The sequence below is a fragment of the Ipomoea triloba genome, chromosome 4 (assembly GCF_003576645.1).
Source record: "Ipomoea triloba cultivar NCNSP0323 chromosome 4, ASM357664v1".
Classification (NCBI taxonomy): Eukaryota; Viridiplantae; Streptophyta; class Magnoliopsida; order Solanales; family Convolvulaceae; genus Ipomoea; species Ipomoea triloba.
In genome coordinates this window covers 4,974,107-4,991,808 of record NC_044919.1, presented here as the reverse complement: position 1 = coordinate 4,991,808, position 17,702 = coordinate 4,974,107, and the positions used below count along the sequence as shown (strand labels likewise).

Genomic DNA, 17,702 nt, shown 5'->3' with positions numbered 1-17,702 from the left:
CAGAAAACATAAACTGAAGGTTAGGTTGGTTTGGTTTGATGATGGAGAATGGGATCGGAAAATGGAAGTGAATTTATAGTTGTTGCAACGAAGAAGATGGTCGCTATTGTCTGCGACGACGCGTTAAGGATTTTGTAATCCAGCTAATAATGTAATAACTGGGCGGTTCACTTTAAGAAAATGAGGAATATTCGTGACAATGACTTAGTCTGGGCACCTTGCATATGATTACTTTCTTGGGCAATTTTTTTTCTTTAGATATAACATTATTTTATTGATGGGTACACAAATAAATGAAAAGAGTAAGGATAAGATTACAAAAAAAAAAAAAATCAGGAAGACAAGAATAATAATATTAATAAAAATATACAAATGGGATAGTCAAAAGAGTTGGTGGCTGACTTGGTATGGTGATGATCAGTTTGCTTTTGACATTATTAACAAAAGTTGGAAATGAATTTTATAAGGCCTTCTACAATAGATAAAATTTTGGTGTTGTTTTTGAGGAGATTTTGTAAGTGTGACTAGGAAAGAGAAAATGAGGGCAGAAGAAAAAAAGAAAAGAAAAAAAATTAAAAAAAAAAAGCTGACAAAACAAATAAAAAAAAAACTAAAAAAATAATATTACGCGCCCGAGTGCACGCGCTCGCCTGGGCGCGAATCTGCGCCTCAATTGCATAGTTATTATGCCAAAAGGTGAACCCCACTGGGGCGTCATCTTTTCATTTGTTTAAAAAATACACAAATGCCTTTCAATTCCATGCTTTGTAGGATAAAATGATAAATAATTTGATTGTCTTATTAGATTATTTATTAGGTTACAAATTAAAATTGGGTATTCCGTAATTCTTTTAGTATTTAATGGGGTGCCTGTATATGAATGTAAAAGCACGTAATTGATTGGCAAAATTAAACTAATATTAGTGGCCATGCCAACACCCTCACTGGAAATCGAACTTGTGACCTCTCACTTGGAGGGGTCATAGCTATACCACTTGACCACAAAACCCTTGATTGGTACCTTTGTTTCCTAAGTGCAATTCATTTAGCTGAACGCATGTTGATTATTGATTGGTTTTAAGCACTTTAAATTATTAAGTCAATTATTTCAAGTCTTTAAATTGCATTCCTTGTGAGTACAATCTTTACTGTTACACACTATTACTATCGTGATTCGTGCATTTACGATGACTTTATTAAAATTGTCCATCACCAACAATTATGTTGAGTGCATAGGAATAGATACTATATATTGAGACATTATCTCTTTAAATTCTTGTACATTCTCCGATCCTCCAATTGTTCGATTTGAGGCAGATAGAGCTTGAATAAAAACCCATCCATATTAGCAGGGGGTTTATAGGACTTTTGCCACCATTCTTCTGTACTTTCTCCGTGTGGCAAGAGAAGCAAAGTTTTCGTTCTTGTTCTCCACTTTTGAAGCTTAAAAAAATCCTGGGGTTTGTGAGTTATGCATTTGAATGTGCACTGGTATGCGTTTTCTGCTTCAAAAGCATTGATTATAGTTTTATCACCAGATACAAATATTTGACCGTAAATGGAGAAACATATGATAACAACAATTGCGGTACAAAGAGTGGATATCTAGTTTGCTGTCTTCACGATTGCATTTCGCTCCTTACAAAAATTGACCATCTGGGATCTTGTCTCATCACTTTCACTCATTCTTCTTTGATCTTTGATTTGTGTATGATCAAAAGGGAATGATGTTCATGAAGAGGTGTTCTTATGGGCAGATATTTATAGTTGCATTCGAGCTTCCTTCTATGCTATAAAAATTAATAATTTTGGTTTAAAAAAAATTTGTAACTGGGAAAATAGTTAATTAATTTTGTCCATGTATTTTGGTGATATAGTAATTTTAGTTCTTTTTTTTTTTTTTGAGGTGTTGATTTTGTTATGTCGGCTAGGGATGATGGTTTCGGATCCATCCATTGTTTCGTTAGATTTAAAAATTTTCAAGAAAAAAAAAACTAGATTTATTCGCCAAATAGATGTGTGAAACACTCACGTGTCTTACTTTTCCTTCGTTTATCTCTCTCTCTAATAGGGCCCAAAAAAATGTTGAATTTGCCGGAGGAAAAAATTAATAAAAAATCGTACCCCACCCCACATTAATTCAAAAACTAACACCCGTTTAAGTCTTTCCAGGCCATCTTCTCCGATCCTCCAACTGTTGGATTTGAGGCACATTGAACTTGTCTCAAAACTCATCCATATTAGCAAGGTGGGTTTATGGGCAACTATTTATAATTGAATCATCATGGCTTCCTTCTATGGTATAAAAATAATAATTTGGGAAGAAAAAAATTGGGGTTTCAATTTTTTTTTAATTGAATTGGAAAAATAGTTAATTAATTTGGTCCACGTATTTTGGTGATATAGTACTTTTAGCCCTTACTCGCACAATAGATGCGCGAAATGCGCACGTGCCTTACTTTTCTTTCATTTTTCTCTCTCTAATGGGGCCTATAAAAATGTTGAATTTGATAACATCTTTCAAATTTCATACTATGGTAAATATTAACAGATCATGTAATGATGAAAATATAGTGATACTGATATGTGTGAGTAATATTTTTCCTGAAAAGTAACAATGTTATTATATTAGTAAGGGTGATAATTATATATAGTAAATGCATTTGGAGTAAAGTGACAAATACATTGAAATATTTATTTGAATTTTCTTTAATGACACGTATAATTTATTAGACTAAGGAATATGAAAGTTGTTTTTTGGGTTGGATATAATTTGTCTTATTTATTATTTTAAGGAATTTCGTACTTAGATAAATATTACATATATATTTATATACTTAGTTATTTGTACATTTAGATATGTAATCTGATTGTTTCACTTTATTTGTCTTATTTTTAATTTAGTTCATACCAATAAACTTCAAGAAAAATAATTTAGATTTACTCGCCCAGTAAATGCACGAAATGCGCACGTTTTTTACTTTTACTTTGTTTTTCTTTCTCTAATGGTCCCACAAAAATGTTGAATTTGATAACATCTTTCAAATTTCATACTATGGTAACGATATTCGATGCATGGTAACCATGTAAATATTATCAAATCATGTAATGATGAAAATATAGTGATAATGATATGTGTGAGTAATATTTTTCTGGAAAAATAACAATATTATTATATTAGTAAGAGTGATAATTATATATAGTACATGCATTTGGAGTAAAGTGACAAATACATTTAAATATTTATTTAGATTTTCTTTAATGACACGTATAATTTATTAGACTAAGGAATATGAAAGTTGTTTTTTGGGTTGGATATTATTTGTCATATTTATTATATAAGGAATTTCGTACTTATATAAATATTTCGTATATATTTATAGATATACTTAGTTATTTGTACATTTAGATATGTAATATGAATGTTTCACTTTATTTGTCTTATTTTTATTTTAGTCCAAACCAAAAAACTTCAAGAAAAAAAAATAAGATTTATTCGCCAAGTTGCGCGAAATGCGCACGTGTCTTACTTTTCCTTTGTTTTTCTCTCTTTAATGGCCCACAAAAATGTTTGAATTTGATAACATCTTTCAAATTCATACTATGGTAACGATATTCGAAGCATGGTAATCTTGTAAATATTATCAGATCATGTAATGATGAAAATATAGTGATAATGATATGTGTACTGTGAGTAATATTTTTCTTCAAAAATAACAATATTATTATATTAGTAAGAGTGATAATTATATATAGGCCCTGTTTGGTAATAGTTGTTGGCTGTTTGGGTTAGAATGTATGATTTGTTGATAACATTAGCTGATTGTAGAAAGTTGTTTGATAAATTAGCTGTTAGGTGATAGCTGTTTGGTATAATTTCTTTTCTCAAAAATCTAATTGAAAAGACTACTTTGAGTAGCCTTTTGAATTTTAGCATTTTGGAGTTATAAAAAAGCTTATTAACCAAACACTAATATTGATTTTTTAACCAAGTCAAACAAATAATAGTGGTCAAATAAGCCAAAATTGGCTGATAGGCTGATTATTTACCAAACAGGGCCATAGTAAATGCATTTGGAGTAAAGTGACAAATACATTTAATTAAATATTTATTTGTATTTTCTGTAATGACATATAATTTATTAGACTAAGGAATATGAAAGTTGTTTTTTGGGTTGGATATTATTTGTCATATTTATTATATAAGAAATTCTGTAATTAGATAAATATTTCGGATATATTTATATATATACTTAGTTATTTGTACATTTAGATATGTAATTTGAATGTTTCACTTTATTTGTCTTATTTTTATTTTAGTCCATACCAAAAAACTTCAAGAAAAAAAATTAAGATTTACTCGCCCAGTAAATGGCGAAATGCGCACGTGTCTTACTTTTCCTTTGTTTTTCTCTTTCTAATGGACCCACAAAAGTGTTGAATTCAAGAACGAAACTAGTTCATAGCACCGCAGACTTTAATTTCTTAATAATCTCATTTTGACCCGTGAGCGATTGAATTTCAAACATTTTAATCATCGCTAAAGCAAAATCTGCTTGAAATGTCCGGAAACAATACTGTCAGTTGCTCCACCACTGAATAGAACTTGATCCGATTGAAGCAGACCTTTCTTTTGCAACAGGTTTTTGTAATAGTAGTTATCGAAGGAGTTTGGGGTCACTAAATCAAGTGGTGCCAAATTTCTATTTTTGGTGTCTTTTGAACATTAGCATCTTCTAGCTAGTACTAGCAAAACCTGCATCAATGTCAGTACCGTTGGTGCAAGGAAGAAGGTGGTCTCTATTGTCTGCGACGTCGCGTTAAGGATCAGATGTAGTGCATGCCAATTCTATATTTTTGTAATCCAGCTAATATAATAACTGGCCGCTTCACTTTAAGCAATAAGGAATATATTATTAAGTATAGTAATAATAATAATAATAATCTGTATTATGACTTTGGTGGTATGGGTGGAACCATAAGTTTTATGGTGGCAATATTTATAATGATATAGGCCCTGTTTGGTAAATGGTTGTTAGCGGATTGTGTTAGAAAGTATGATTAGTTGATAACATTGGTTGATTGTAGAAAGTTGTTTGATAAATTAGTTGTTAGCTAATAGCTGTTTGGTATAATTTCATTTCTCAAAAAGCTAATTGAAAATGTTGCTTTGAGTAGCCTTTTGAATTTTAATATTTTGGAGTTACAAAAAGCTTATTAACCAAACACTTACATTGACTTTTTAACCAAGTCAAACAACTAATAGTGGTCAAATAAGCCAAAATTGGCTAATAGGCTGATTATTTACCAAACATGACCATAATCACACCAAGTATATACATACACAATATTTTTAGCTATAAGTGTCTAAGTTGTTGAAACAGCTAAAATAGTGTAAATTAATCCTCAAACATTTAAAAAAAAAAAACATTCATCCGGAACTCAAAAGTAGACCGAAATGCAATTGTCTCATTTAGCAAGTTAAAGAGGCTGATGAGTTGATGATAAATTAATGTTAGGTATACCTATATTGGATCTCATATATTTTTAATTTGAAATTAATAAATTGACACTAATTTAACATTGTGTATCGTGATAATTTCATGGACTAAGATTTTTAAAATATATTTAAAATATTACCGGACAAAGGCGGACAAAGACAACCTCTCCCTGTCTACCTTCATTGTCCTAGACAACTAGATCTGGAATTAAGGTAATTGTCATTCACATTTTAAGTTTGAATGATTTTTTTTTTACCTAAGAAACAAAATTAATTACATACTTTAAAAATTTACTTGACATTTATCTGACATTTTTATAAAGTCTAACTAAAAAATAAAAAAACTAAACTAAAATATACTCCATCTGTCTCATTTTACCACCTGTCATATTTACTATTCATGGGTCAAATTTACTTTTTCTTTATTACTTATTTTTTTTAATAATTTTTATTATTTTTAAATTTAATTTTTTTGTGTTTAATAGTACTTTTAATGTATTTTCTAAGTATATAAATTTTATATATTAATGCTAAACTTAATATTATAAAAAGTAAAAGCGTTTTGGCTGACTTAACAATGGATACATCAGTCAAATGGATGTGCCATATTATATAATAAAATATTGAGATTTGTATTTTATTACTAGATATGGAAGTTGGTAGCTAAAGCAGGTGAATGGCATGCACTGTCGTTGTCATTCAATCCTAAGTTTCATGGAAATTTCGCATTTTGATTTTTGACTACGACATTTCCATTGTTTTTCGGCAAGTGCTATTGTAAACAATACCATTTCAATTTCATTTCAAATTTCCCTAAAGGGTATAAGCATTGATAAAATATAAATACAAAATTAGAAATTAATAAATAATGAGCAATTGAAGTTTTTTTTTTTCTTTTCTTTTTACAGTGATAAAACTAATTTCACTAAATGGCAATTTTACATGTAAAATACAAAATATAAATTAAAGTAAATTATATAAAATAACCAAGACACGAAAATTTTAACATAAAATCATAATGAAAACCATAGTTCTTCTTGGGTTAGAGCTAGTCAAATTCTATTGTGTTTTGAGTGTATTAGTACATGTAAATTATATAGAACTCATGGTAATATAATTTTGGGAATAGTAATTTGAACCCCAACTTTAACCACGTAACTTTAATAATTTTTCAATAGCTAATTTAATTTAACTATGTGAATCTCACGAAGCAAGTTATTTACTTATTTATATGCCTTTCTGTTAGAGAGACAAATTATTATCTTAGTCATTAGGCCTCGTTTTTAGACAAGAAATTAAAAGGTTATTTCTAAATACAGTTATGTTTTATTTAGCACCAATGAATCAATGATGGTGGGCAAATTATATATAAGAAAGATGTAAAGAGCCTTGGGGTGTGCAAGGCACCGAGTATGCATGTGGAAACTCAAAGTGCGACCGAATATTTACGGAGTTGTATAAATATTAATTAAATTGAAGAACATATATATAAGAATGGCCAATGGGAAAGCAGTTGTGAGATTTAGAAGTCAAGGATAGGTGACTGGGTCACGTCAGCCCTTCTTAGCTGGAATGCAAACACTGCTGTTCTACAACTTAACGTTGTAAAATACATACATAACGCGGCGTCGCAGCCAATAGTGACCATTTTACTTTACTTTTCCCCTTCCCTTTCCTATAAATACTCCCTGTACCCTCTCCATTCTCTCATCACCTTGCCTATCTCCATTCTCATCTTCTCAACTCAACTCTTCTTTCAATCCCATTATTTATAGTTATATATAATAATAATAATAATAATGGCGTCTAACAGGCCTTGCATGGCGTTTGCAGTATTATTGGTATACTCCCTCATTTTGCTGCTCTCCTCCTCGAAATGTCAAGGGCAACTCTCCCCTACATTTTACAATAAAACATGTCCCAACGCTCTAAACATCATTCGCACTGCTGTAAGGCAAGCAGTTTCTCGTGAGCGCCGCATGGCCGCCTCCTTGGTTCGTCTCCATTTCCATGATTGCTTTGTTCAGGGTTGCGATGCTTCCATCTTACTGGACGAGTCACCAACCATCGAGAGCGAAAAGACTGCGTTGCCTAACCTTGGCTCTGCTAGGGGTTACGACGTGATAGAGGCTGCCAAGCGTGAGTTGGAGAAATCTTGTCCCGGTATTGTGTCTTGTGCTGATGTATTGTCCGTGGCAGCGCGTGATGCGTCAGCTGCTGTGGGAGGTCCTTCTTGGACAGTGAAGCTAGGAAGAAGAGATTCCACCACGGCTAGCCATACCCTAGCTGAAACTGATCTTCCCGGCCCTTTCGACAATCTGGATAAACTAATATCGAGCTTTGCACGCAAAGGCCTTAATACAAGAGACATGGTTGCCTTGTCTGGTGCACACACTCTCGGCCAAGCTCAATGCTTCCTATTTCGTGATAGAATTTACGGCAATGGTACTGACATTGATGCCGGTTTTGCTAGCACTAGAAGACGCCAATGTCCTAAAGACACCGGAAATGGGAATTTGGCACCGCTTGATTTAGTGACCCCAAATTCTTTCGATAACAACTACTACAAGAACCTATTGCAAAAGAAAGGTCTGCTTCAATCGGATCAAGTTCTATTTAGTGGTGGAGCAACGGACAGTATTGTTTCAGAGTATGCCAGGAGCCCTCGGGCATTCCAAGCAGATTTTGCTTCAGCCATGATTAAAATGTCTGAAATTCAACCCCTCACCAGTCAAAATGGGATCATTAGGAAAGTGTGTGGTGCTTTGAACTAGCTTCATTCTTCAATTTAGTTTTCCTCCCCCATCAATTTAATCAATTGTATTTTTTTTCTTCATAATTCATTATTGTTTTTAAGAAAAAATGTACGTAGTAATAATTTGTTGTATTCTATTTGACCCAACTAAGTGAGATTGTAATAAACTTTTCATTATACAATTAACGCGTTCCTTGTATGTTAACACTATTCCAACTAATTGAAGGTTATTGTCAAACAAGTTAACTGCACTACTGATCCAATCTAAGTATAAAAATAGACCTGAGATTTCTTTCATGGAATTATTGACGGAGTCTTTATCCTTTCCTTCATGCCTTAGCTTGTACTTCCATAGAATATATAGTGGAAATTATTGCCTAGAGACTCTTCTTCCACTTTTATAAGTTCTTATTCCAAATGGAGCTACAGCTACCTAAATTCAATTCTGTAAATGGATTTCGATGTCTTGAACCAACATTGAAATTCTAAAATATAATATCAAGTGATATATTGAAGGGTGGATTGGTTTAGGATACCGAATGGGTCATGATTTCATTGGACTTTAGCCAAATATATATGTTGTTGGGTTGAAGGGGCGTATTAATTGATCAAGATATTGAAGTTAGGTTAGTTAAGGCCATGATGCTAGCTAGGAAGCCTTTGCAAAGATTGTTCTAATTTGTCTAGGAATGTCCTTGTATGACTTAAAAATAAATAAAATAAAAACTACACCCACACGGAATAGCCATGCATGGACAAAGATAGACCATCAAATATAAAATAAATTGATTCACTTACTAAGGGAGTTAATTATATTCTTTTAATTTGTTCACATTTTAGGTTTGAATGATTTTTTCTTTTAATTTCACCAAAGAAACTTAATTACATACTTAAAAAATTTATTTGACATTTTTCTGGCATTTTTATAAAGTCTAACTAAAAAAAATAATAAGAAAAGTAAACTAAAATATATATAGATTGGAAAAGTCAAAAGATTTCGTGGCTGACTTAACAATGGATATATCAGTCAAATGGATGTACCATATTATATAATAAAATGTTGAGATTTGTATTTTACTACTATGGAAGTTTGTAGGCAAGGCATGTGCATGTCATGCATTGTCCTTGTCATTCAATCCTAGCCAAGTTTCATTGAAATTTCGCATTTTGACTGCCACATTTTCCATTGTTTTCCTTGCAAGTGTATTGTAGATAGGGATGACAATTCTACTCGTACTTTATAAGTTCTCAACATTTCCGTCTTAATGAGTTTTAAAATACTTGCACGATATGGTAACAAATACGGAGATGGGGGAATTTTGTATACCCGCACGGGTATGAGGTGTTAGATATATAAATAATCTAACCATATAGAATAGTTTAATTTACGAGAAACCTGACCTCGTAGTAGCGAATTAGCGATACAGAATAGATACAAAATAGTTTACGAGAAACTTGACCTTGATAGTTGATGTGATGCCTCTTGACTGCTGTATGAGTACCGCGAACTGTATGTGCTATATAATGCTTATCATGTATCCCATCAATACAGGTTTATATAGGCACAGAGTCTGGTTGAATAATAACTACTAGTTATTCAGTCCAACCAAACCACTTAATAAGCCCAGTCAACTTGCACAACTTAATTAAAACCCATATATATATATATATATATATATATATATATATATATATATATATATATATATATATATATATATATATATATATATATATATATTAGGAAAAATCTTGCATTCTCCCACTTGGTGCAAGTACTAGCACAACCCTCATCAAAGAACAAAACACACGAATCATAATGATATGTCTCTATTTTACAGAGTAATATCCATTATGATTACATGCATTTTAATTCTCCAACTTAGGTCCCTCATGAACAAACCCAATGTTTATTCTCAGTAACTTAAGGGATGTTTCTCAAAATATATTATGTGCACAACTGAAGAGAAGAAACCATCCAAATTATTTGTACAAAAGAGTACATTTTATGATTTCTAAAATCCTTAAAAGCATGCCTTAAGTAAGATCTCTTAATGTTAGCATAATGCTAACTGTATTCCATGACTCTTTTTATAACTGAAATTAAACACTACCTCTAACGGCTAATAGCTTGGAATTGACACGTCTGCCACTTCCACTCATCAAAATAGCCAAAAGATAGTTGAGTCATAGAAGCATTCAATTAACTTAGACAATAAACCAAAACTCTAATTTCATAAATTTGGAATGTTAACATACACCATATAACTTCCCAAATAATCTCAAGGTCCACTTTAAATATTCCCTTAAAATTCATTATGTGAACCAAACATATTGCAAGTGTAATGGGTAGCCGTTTGACTTCCTGCGTCCGCTTGTATGCCTGTGATTCGAGTCGGGTGCTTACCCAATTATTCAATCAGTGATAAAACTAATTTGACTAAACAATAATTTTACATGTAAAATATAAAATATAAATTAAAATAAATTATATAAAATAAGCAAGACACGAAAATTTTATCCTAAAATTAAAATGAAAATCACATTCCTTCTTTGATTAGAGCTACTCAAATTCTATTATATATGTTTTTGGGTGTGTTAGTGCATGTAAACATATACAACTCATGTCAATATAATTTTGGGAAAATAATTTAACGTCAACTTTGACCAGCTTAACATTAGTGATTTTTCAATTGCTAATTTCACGAATCCGTAAATTTCATGAGGCAAGTTATTTAGCACCAAGGCACCGAATATGCATGTGCAAAGTCAAAGTGCGACCGAATATGTACGGAGTTGTATAAATATTAATTAAATTAAAGAACATATAAGAATGGCCAATGGGAAAGCAGTTGTGAGATTTTGAAGTCAAGGACAGGTGACTGGGTCACGTCAGCCTTCTTAGCTGTTCTACAACGTTGTAAAATACGTACATAACGCGACGTCGCAGCCAATAGTGACCATTTTACTTTACTTTATCCCCTTCCCTTTCCTATATATACTCCCTGCAACCACTCCATTCTCTCATCATCTTGCCTATCTCCATTCTCATCTTCTCAACTCAATTCTTCTTTCAATCCCATTCTTTCGCTAATACCTTTTGGATTACAATAGTTATATATAATACTAATGGCATCTAATAGGCCTTGCATGGCATTTGGAGTATTATTGGTATACTCCCTCATTCTGCTGCTCTCCTCCTCGGAATGCCAAGGGCAGCTCTCCCCTACATTTTACGACAAAACATGCCCCAACGCTCTCAACATCATTCGCACTGCTGTTAGGCAAGCCGTGTCTCGTGAGCGTCGCATGGCCGCTTCCCTGGTTCGTCTCCATTTCCACGATTGTTTTGTCCAAGGTTGCGACGCTTCAATCCTATTGGACGAAACACCGACCATGGAGAGTGAAAAGACGGCGTTGCCTAACCTTGGCTCTGCCAGGGGATACGATGTGATAGAGGCTGCCAAGCGCGAGCTGGAGAAATCTTGTCCGGGTATTGTATCTTGTGCTGATGTATTGTCGGTGGCTGCACGTGATGCCTCTACTGCCGTGGGTGGTCCCTCGTGGACAGTGAAGCTGGGAAGAAGAGATTCCACCACAGCTAGTCATACCATAGCTGAAACCGATCTCCCCGGCCCTTTCGACAATCTGGATAAACTTATATCCAGCTTTGCAAGCAAAGGCCTTAATACAAGAGACATGGTTGCCTTGTCTGGTGCACACACTCTCGGCCAAGCACAATGCTTCCTATTTCGCAATAGAATTTACGGCAACGGTACTGACATTGATGCCGGTTTTGCTAGCACTAGAAGACGGCAATGTCCTACAGACACAGGAAACGGAAATTTGGCACCGCTTGATTTAGTAACCCCAAATTCCTTCGATAACAACTACTACAAGAACCTATTGCAAAAGAAAGGTTTGCTTCAATCGGATCAAGTTCTATTCAGTGGTGGAGCTACAGACAGCATAGTTTCAGAGTATGCAAGGAGCCCTCGGGCATTCCAAGCAGATTTTGCTTCAGCCATGATTAAAATGTCTGAAATTCAACCGCTCACAGGTCAAAATGGTATCATTAGGAAAGTCTGCGGTGCTTTGAACTAACTTCATTCTTCAATTTAGTTTTCCGGCCTCTCCATCAACTTAATCATCAATTGTATTTTTTTTCTTCATAATTCATTGATTGTTTTTAAGAAAAAATGTAATAATTTGTTGTATTCTATTTGACCCAACTAAGTGAGATTGAAATAAACTTTTTATTCTACAACGCGTTCCCTTTATTTAACACTATTCCAACTAATTGAAGATTATTATTGTGTCATACAAGTTAACTGCACTAGTCCAATAAAAATATAAAAATAGGCCTTTTATAAGATTCTTCTTCCACTTTGTAAATTGTTGCCTAGAGATTCTTCTTCCACTTTTATAAGATTTTATATTTCAAACGGAGCTACTATACCCAAATTCAATTCTCTAAATGGATTTCAATGTCTTGAACCAATTCTATTAGGCTCAAACTCATAAAGTATCCTCTTAGCTGTTACATCAACTTTAGTTGTCTTATTACGAACATGTGGCACTATATCCGTCTAACGACCATTTAGTTTGGCACCACAAACTCCGCACCAGTAGGAGTTCCAATAATAATAATAATAATAATAATAATAATAATAATTATTATTATTATTATTAATATTTTCGTCGTTGTTGTTGTTGTTGTTTTCACTTGAAGATTTAGAGCAGATATTGGATGTCCAAAACTTTTGCTCATGTTTAGTGATTGAAAGTTATTTAATTTTATAGATTTAAAAAAATTAAAAGTAGCATTTTTCGGTTTAAAATAAATTATTTTAAATTTAAAAAGTAAAATGAATTTTACAAAAATAATTCTTAAAATTTTCCAAATATAGAAATATAATTAGTATTCATTTATGATAATATAAAAAGACACGTGCACGTTTCGCGCATCTACTGGGCCAGTAAATCTAGTTTTTTTTTTTTTTTGAAGTTTTTTAAATCAAAGAAGAATGAGTGAAATTGAGAAGACAAGATCCCACATGGTCAATTTTTGAAAGCTAAGAAGTTTAATTTGTTGTTTTTTTTTAATATAACAATGAATATCGCATTGGGTAAAAAATTAATTTTTTTTTCCAAAATGCTAGTTGCAAACGCTGCAAAATGTAACGTTTGCAAAAGCAGCGGCTTAGAGAAAATCGTTGCTCCAAACCGTTGCTTTACCAAACATAGTTTTTGGCGTTTTGACATAGTTAAATCGCTAAAAATGGTGGATCTGTCAAAAAATTGACGGATCCGTCATTTACCAATCATGGCCTTAGTGGCGTATATAACTGTCACTAAATTTCCTGTTTCGAATATCCAATTTTTTTGTAGTGATATCTAAATGCATGTACAAATGACTAAGTATATAAATATACATATAGGACAATTACGTATACAACACAAAAGTAACAACTTTCATTTCCTTTAGTCAAAAAAACTATACATGTCATTAAATAAATATTAAATGCATTTGATCTTGTCACTTTATAGCAATCTCATTTGTAGTTTATGAAGGAAAAGTAAGACACGTGCGCATTTTGTGCATCTACTGGGCGAGTAAATCTAATGTGTTTTTCTTGAAGTTTTTTAAATCAAAGAAGATAGAATGAGTGAAATGTGGAGACAAGATCCCATATGGTCAATTTTTGCAAGAAGCGAAATGCAATTGTGAAGAGAGAAAACTAGATATCAACTTTTTGCGCCGCAATTGTTGTTATCATATGTTTCTCTATTTGATCTAAAAAGGTTTGTGTTTAGCTTGGAAGACTTTAATTATAACAATGGAGATTGAATGTTCAATTTTATAGATCAAAGTATGAGATTTAATTTGCCCTAACACCTAACCTTTAACGGTATGGACGGTACGATGTGAACTAATTAACAATTATGAACTTTTAATAATTAAGGAGTTATATTGAAAAAAGATTAAAATACCGTACCAGAGAAGTTAAATGACAGTGCAGGTTGAATATCGAATCTCAATATTTATCGAACTTGGTTTGGAACCTAAGTGCTTGCCCCTACAAGATAGACTAAGAATGAATAAAACTTTTATAGTATAGGAATTAAATTCTAAAAATATCAAGTGATATATTGAGGGGCCGATTGGTTCAAGATATACTTAATGGTTAAGGATTTTACTAGACTTTAGCCAAATATGTCGTTGGGTTGAAGTGGCGCATTAATTTATCAAGATAGTAAAGTTGGGTTAAGGCCGCATGGCATGGGTTGACCGCATGATGCTAGGCAGCCCCTGCGGATATTGTTCTAATTTGTATGGGAATGAGCCGGGAATTGAATAAGGAGAGTTGTGATTGGTGTCCTAACCATTCTTGTTTAATTGAAGATTAATACCTAGGTTATAGAAGGAAAAGTAAGACACGTGTATATTTCGTGCATTTATTGGGCGAGTAAATCTAATTTTTTTTCTTGAAGTTTTTTAAATCAGAGAAGAATGAGTGAAGTGAGGATAATGATACTGTTGATGAGTAAAATGCAGATAAATAACTTGCCTTATGAAATTCACAGAGTCAAATTAGCTATTGGGGAAAATTACTAATGTTATTTTCGTCAAAGTTGGTGTTAAATTATTATTCCCAAAATTATATTAACATGTATATATTTTAATTAAGAGACAGTATTGATTTTATATTTGATGGTTTACCTTTTTCCATGGCTATTTCGTGTGTGTGTGTTTTTTTTTAGTCACACAAGGACATCAATGGATTTTCAAAAAAAAAAAGGACATCAATGGTTTTTCTTGTCCAACAAAAAGTAAAATAATTTGAGATGATTAGATGAAGGACAATTACCTTCATTCAAAGATTTAGTTGTCTGACATTGAAGGTAGATAGAGAGAGGTTGTTTTTGTCGGACTTTGTCCAATAATATTTTAAAAATTTTAGTCCATGAAACTATCACGATACACAATTGGTAGTACGTCTTTAACGCGGAGTCGTAGAAATACAATAGAATAGACCACCTTCTTCCCTGCACCAACAATAAATTCACTTCCACCTTGCTTTCATTCTCAATCATCAAACCAATCTGCACCTAAGCTACATTTCTCTATCTATTACATATGCCTTCTCATACTACGCCATGCATTGTTGTCTTATCATGTTTGCTTCTGCTTCTCTCTTTATCGCAATGCCAAGGCTTGCTCTCCCCTACATTTTACAACAAAACATGCCCCAACGCTCTCAACATCATTCGCACCGGCGTTAATCAAGCCGTGTCTCGTGAGCGTCGCATGGCGGCTTCCTTGATTCGTCTCCATTTTCACGATTGTTTTGTCCAAGGCTGCGACGCTTCAATCTTATTGGACGAAACACCCACCATGGAGAGTGAAAAGACCGCGTTGCCTAACCTTGGCTCTGCCAGGGGTTACGAGGTGATAGACGATATCAAGCATGAGTTAGAGACATCTTGTCCCGGTATTGTGTCTTGTGCTGATGTATTGTCGGTGGCTGCGCGTGATGCGTCAGTTGCTGTGGGAGGTCCGTCTTGGACAGTGAAGCTGGGAAGAAGAGATTCCACCAAGGCTAATCATACCATAGCTGAAACGCTTCCCGGCCCTTTTGACAATCTAGATACACTCATATCCAGTTTCGCTAACAAAGGCCTTTATGCAAGAGACTTGGTTGCGTTGTCTGGTGCACATACTATAGGCCAAGCTCAATGCTTCCTATTTCGCGATAGAATATACGACAACGGTACTGACATTGATGCGGGTTTTGCTAGCACTAGAAGACGCCAATGTCCAAAAAACACCGGAAATGGACAATTGGCACCACTTGATGTAGTGACCCCAAACTCCTTCGATAACAACTATTACAAGAACCTGTTGCAGAAGAAAGGTTTGCTTCAATCGGATCAAGTTTTATTCAGCGGTGAAGGAACTCACAGTATTGTTTTAGAGTACGCCAGAAGCCCTCAGTTATTCGAAGCAGATTTTGCATCAGCCATGATTAAAATGTCTGAAATTCAACCACTCACAGGTCAAAATGGGATCATTAGGAAAGTATGTGGTGCGGCGCTTCATTCTTCAATATAGTTTTCCTCTCCATCAATTTAATCAATTGTATTTTTTTAATCAATGTGGCACGACCGATCTAACCACTATTTAGTTGGGTGCCACCAACCCCGCACCGGTAGGACTTCCAAAATAATAATAATAATAATAATAATAATAATTATTATTATTATTATTATTGTTGTTGTTGTTGTTGTTGTTGTTATTAGTTAGTTAGTTAATTGTTGTTGTTGTTGTTGTTGTTTTCACTTGAAGATTTATAGTAGATATTGGATATAAAACTTTTGCTCATGTTTAGTGATTGTACGTTATAAAAATAGAGTGGAAAATTATGTTATGTCATGAACTTATAGATTTATCATAAGCTTTGTGATTGTGGTTTGAAATTCAATCTCACATACATCCTCTCAAATGTGGTATGTGTATAAAAGAGGAATCCATTCATGTTATACTCTTGAATCATATTTCTTTTTTTCTTTTTTTCTTTTTTGGTTAAATATTTGTGTACAATGTGTTATATACAAGAGTTGTACTATAATGTTTTTCGACAAAAGTATCATTATCGTTATAACTTCGATTATTATGTCACCCATAATTAGTACCATTCACATATAACTACTATATCTTTGTCCCATTCTAGTTATCTTGTAGGATACTGTACTCGAGAATAAAAATATTGACGGTGGAATAAGTTGTTTCCTAGAAATGTAATTTCATTCCATATTCATTTCCTAAGCCAAATATCTTTTTTGTGTGTTAAATGTATATATAATCAATAATAATATCCTATAAAACCTTTTCTACTTTTTTTTTAACTAAATATTAAAAGAAAAGTCAGTTACAACATAAAAATATTTTATACCGGATTTTATTGTATTGTTGCATGTGAATCTTTAAAACAATATTTTAAAATAAATGTAACCAATTAATTTAGTTGGAAATCAATAATTATTATGCAATATAGATTTCTAACAATATATTTAACACTTGTTTTAAAATGTAAAAATGTTTATCTACTAGTCACAGGCACATATTGTCTCAACGTTTGGCAATCAATATTTTTCTCAATCATTTTTCCAACTCCATATAAATACATTTTGAATTATTGGATAAAACAGGTTTATTTGGATGGATGGTTAACGTTGGTAATAAAATGATTAAATTAACCAAAATATTAAAATCAAGCCTCATGTTGCACAATTAAGTTAAATAGTTCGTTATTGCCTAATGTGACAACAATAATATTTGATGACCAAATAAAAAAGTAACCTAGCAGTTGGACCAAAATTTGAAATAACTCCACAGAATTATTAAGATATGAAACTATATAATAGTAGGTAGAATGAATTAAA

At 32.8% G+C, this 17,702-nt stretch overlaps 3 protein-coding genes across 3 annotated transcripts; all 3 read left to right on the top strand.

Annotated features, from left to right (window-relative positions):
• Positions 1-7,231: 7,231 nt before the first annotated feature.
• Positions 7,232-8,437, top strand: LOC116017173 (lignin-forming anionic peroxidase-like). Its single transcript, XM_031257707.1, has one exon. It carries the CDS (start codon positions 7,300-7,302, stop codon positions 8,272-8,274), a length of 975 nt encoding a protein of 324 aa, XP_031113567.1. The 5' UTR covers positions 7,232-7,299; the 3' UTR covers positions 8,275-8,437.
• A 2,879-nt stretch (positions 8,438-11,316) lies between these two features.
• On the top strand, positions 11,317-12,502 carry LOC116017348 (lignin-forming anionic peroxidase-like). Its single transcript, XM_031257909.1, has one exon. The coding sequence runs from the start codon at positions 11,385-11,387 to the stop codon at positions 12,357-12,359; it is 975 nt and encodes a 324-aa protein (XP_031113769.1). The 5' UTR covers positions 11,317-11,384; the 3' UTR covers positions 12,360-12,502.
• Positions 12,503-15,298: 2,796 nt separating this feature from the next.
• On the top strand, positions 15,299-16,459 carry LOC116017795 (lignin-forming anionic peroxidase-like). Its single transcript, XM_031258432.1, has one exon. It carries the CDS (start codon positions 15,397-15,399, stop codon positions 16,369-16,371), a length of 975 nt encoding a protein of 324 aa, XP_031114292.1. The 5' UTR covers positions 15,299-15,396; the 3' UTR covers positions 16,372-16,459.
• Positions 16,460-17,702: the final 1,243 nt, after the last annotated feature.

Bases quoted from the DNA above. Each gene is read 5' to 3' on its own strand.
- LOC116017795 (XM_031258432.1), top strand. From the start codon at position 15,397: ATGCCTTCTCATACTACGCCATGCATTGTTGTCTTATCATGTTTGCTT.
- LOC116017348 (XM_031257909.1), top strand. From the start codon at position 11,385: ATGGCATCTAATAGGCCTTGCATGGCATTTGGAGTATTATTGGTATAC.
- LOC116017173 (XM_031257707.1), top strand. From the start codon at position 7,300: ATGGCGTCTAACAGGCCTTGCATGGCGTTTGCAGTATTATTGGTATAC.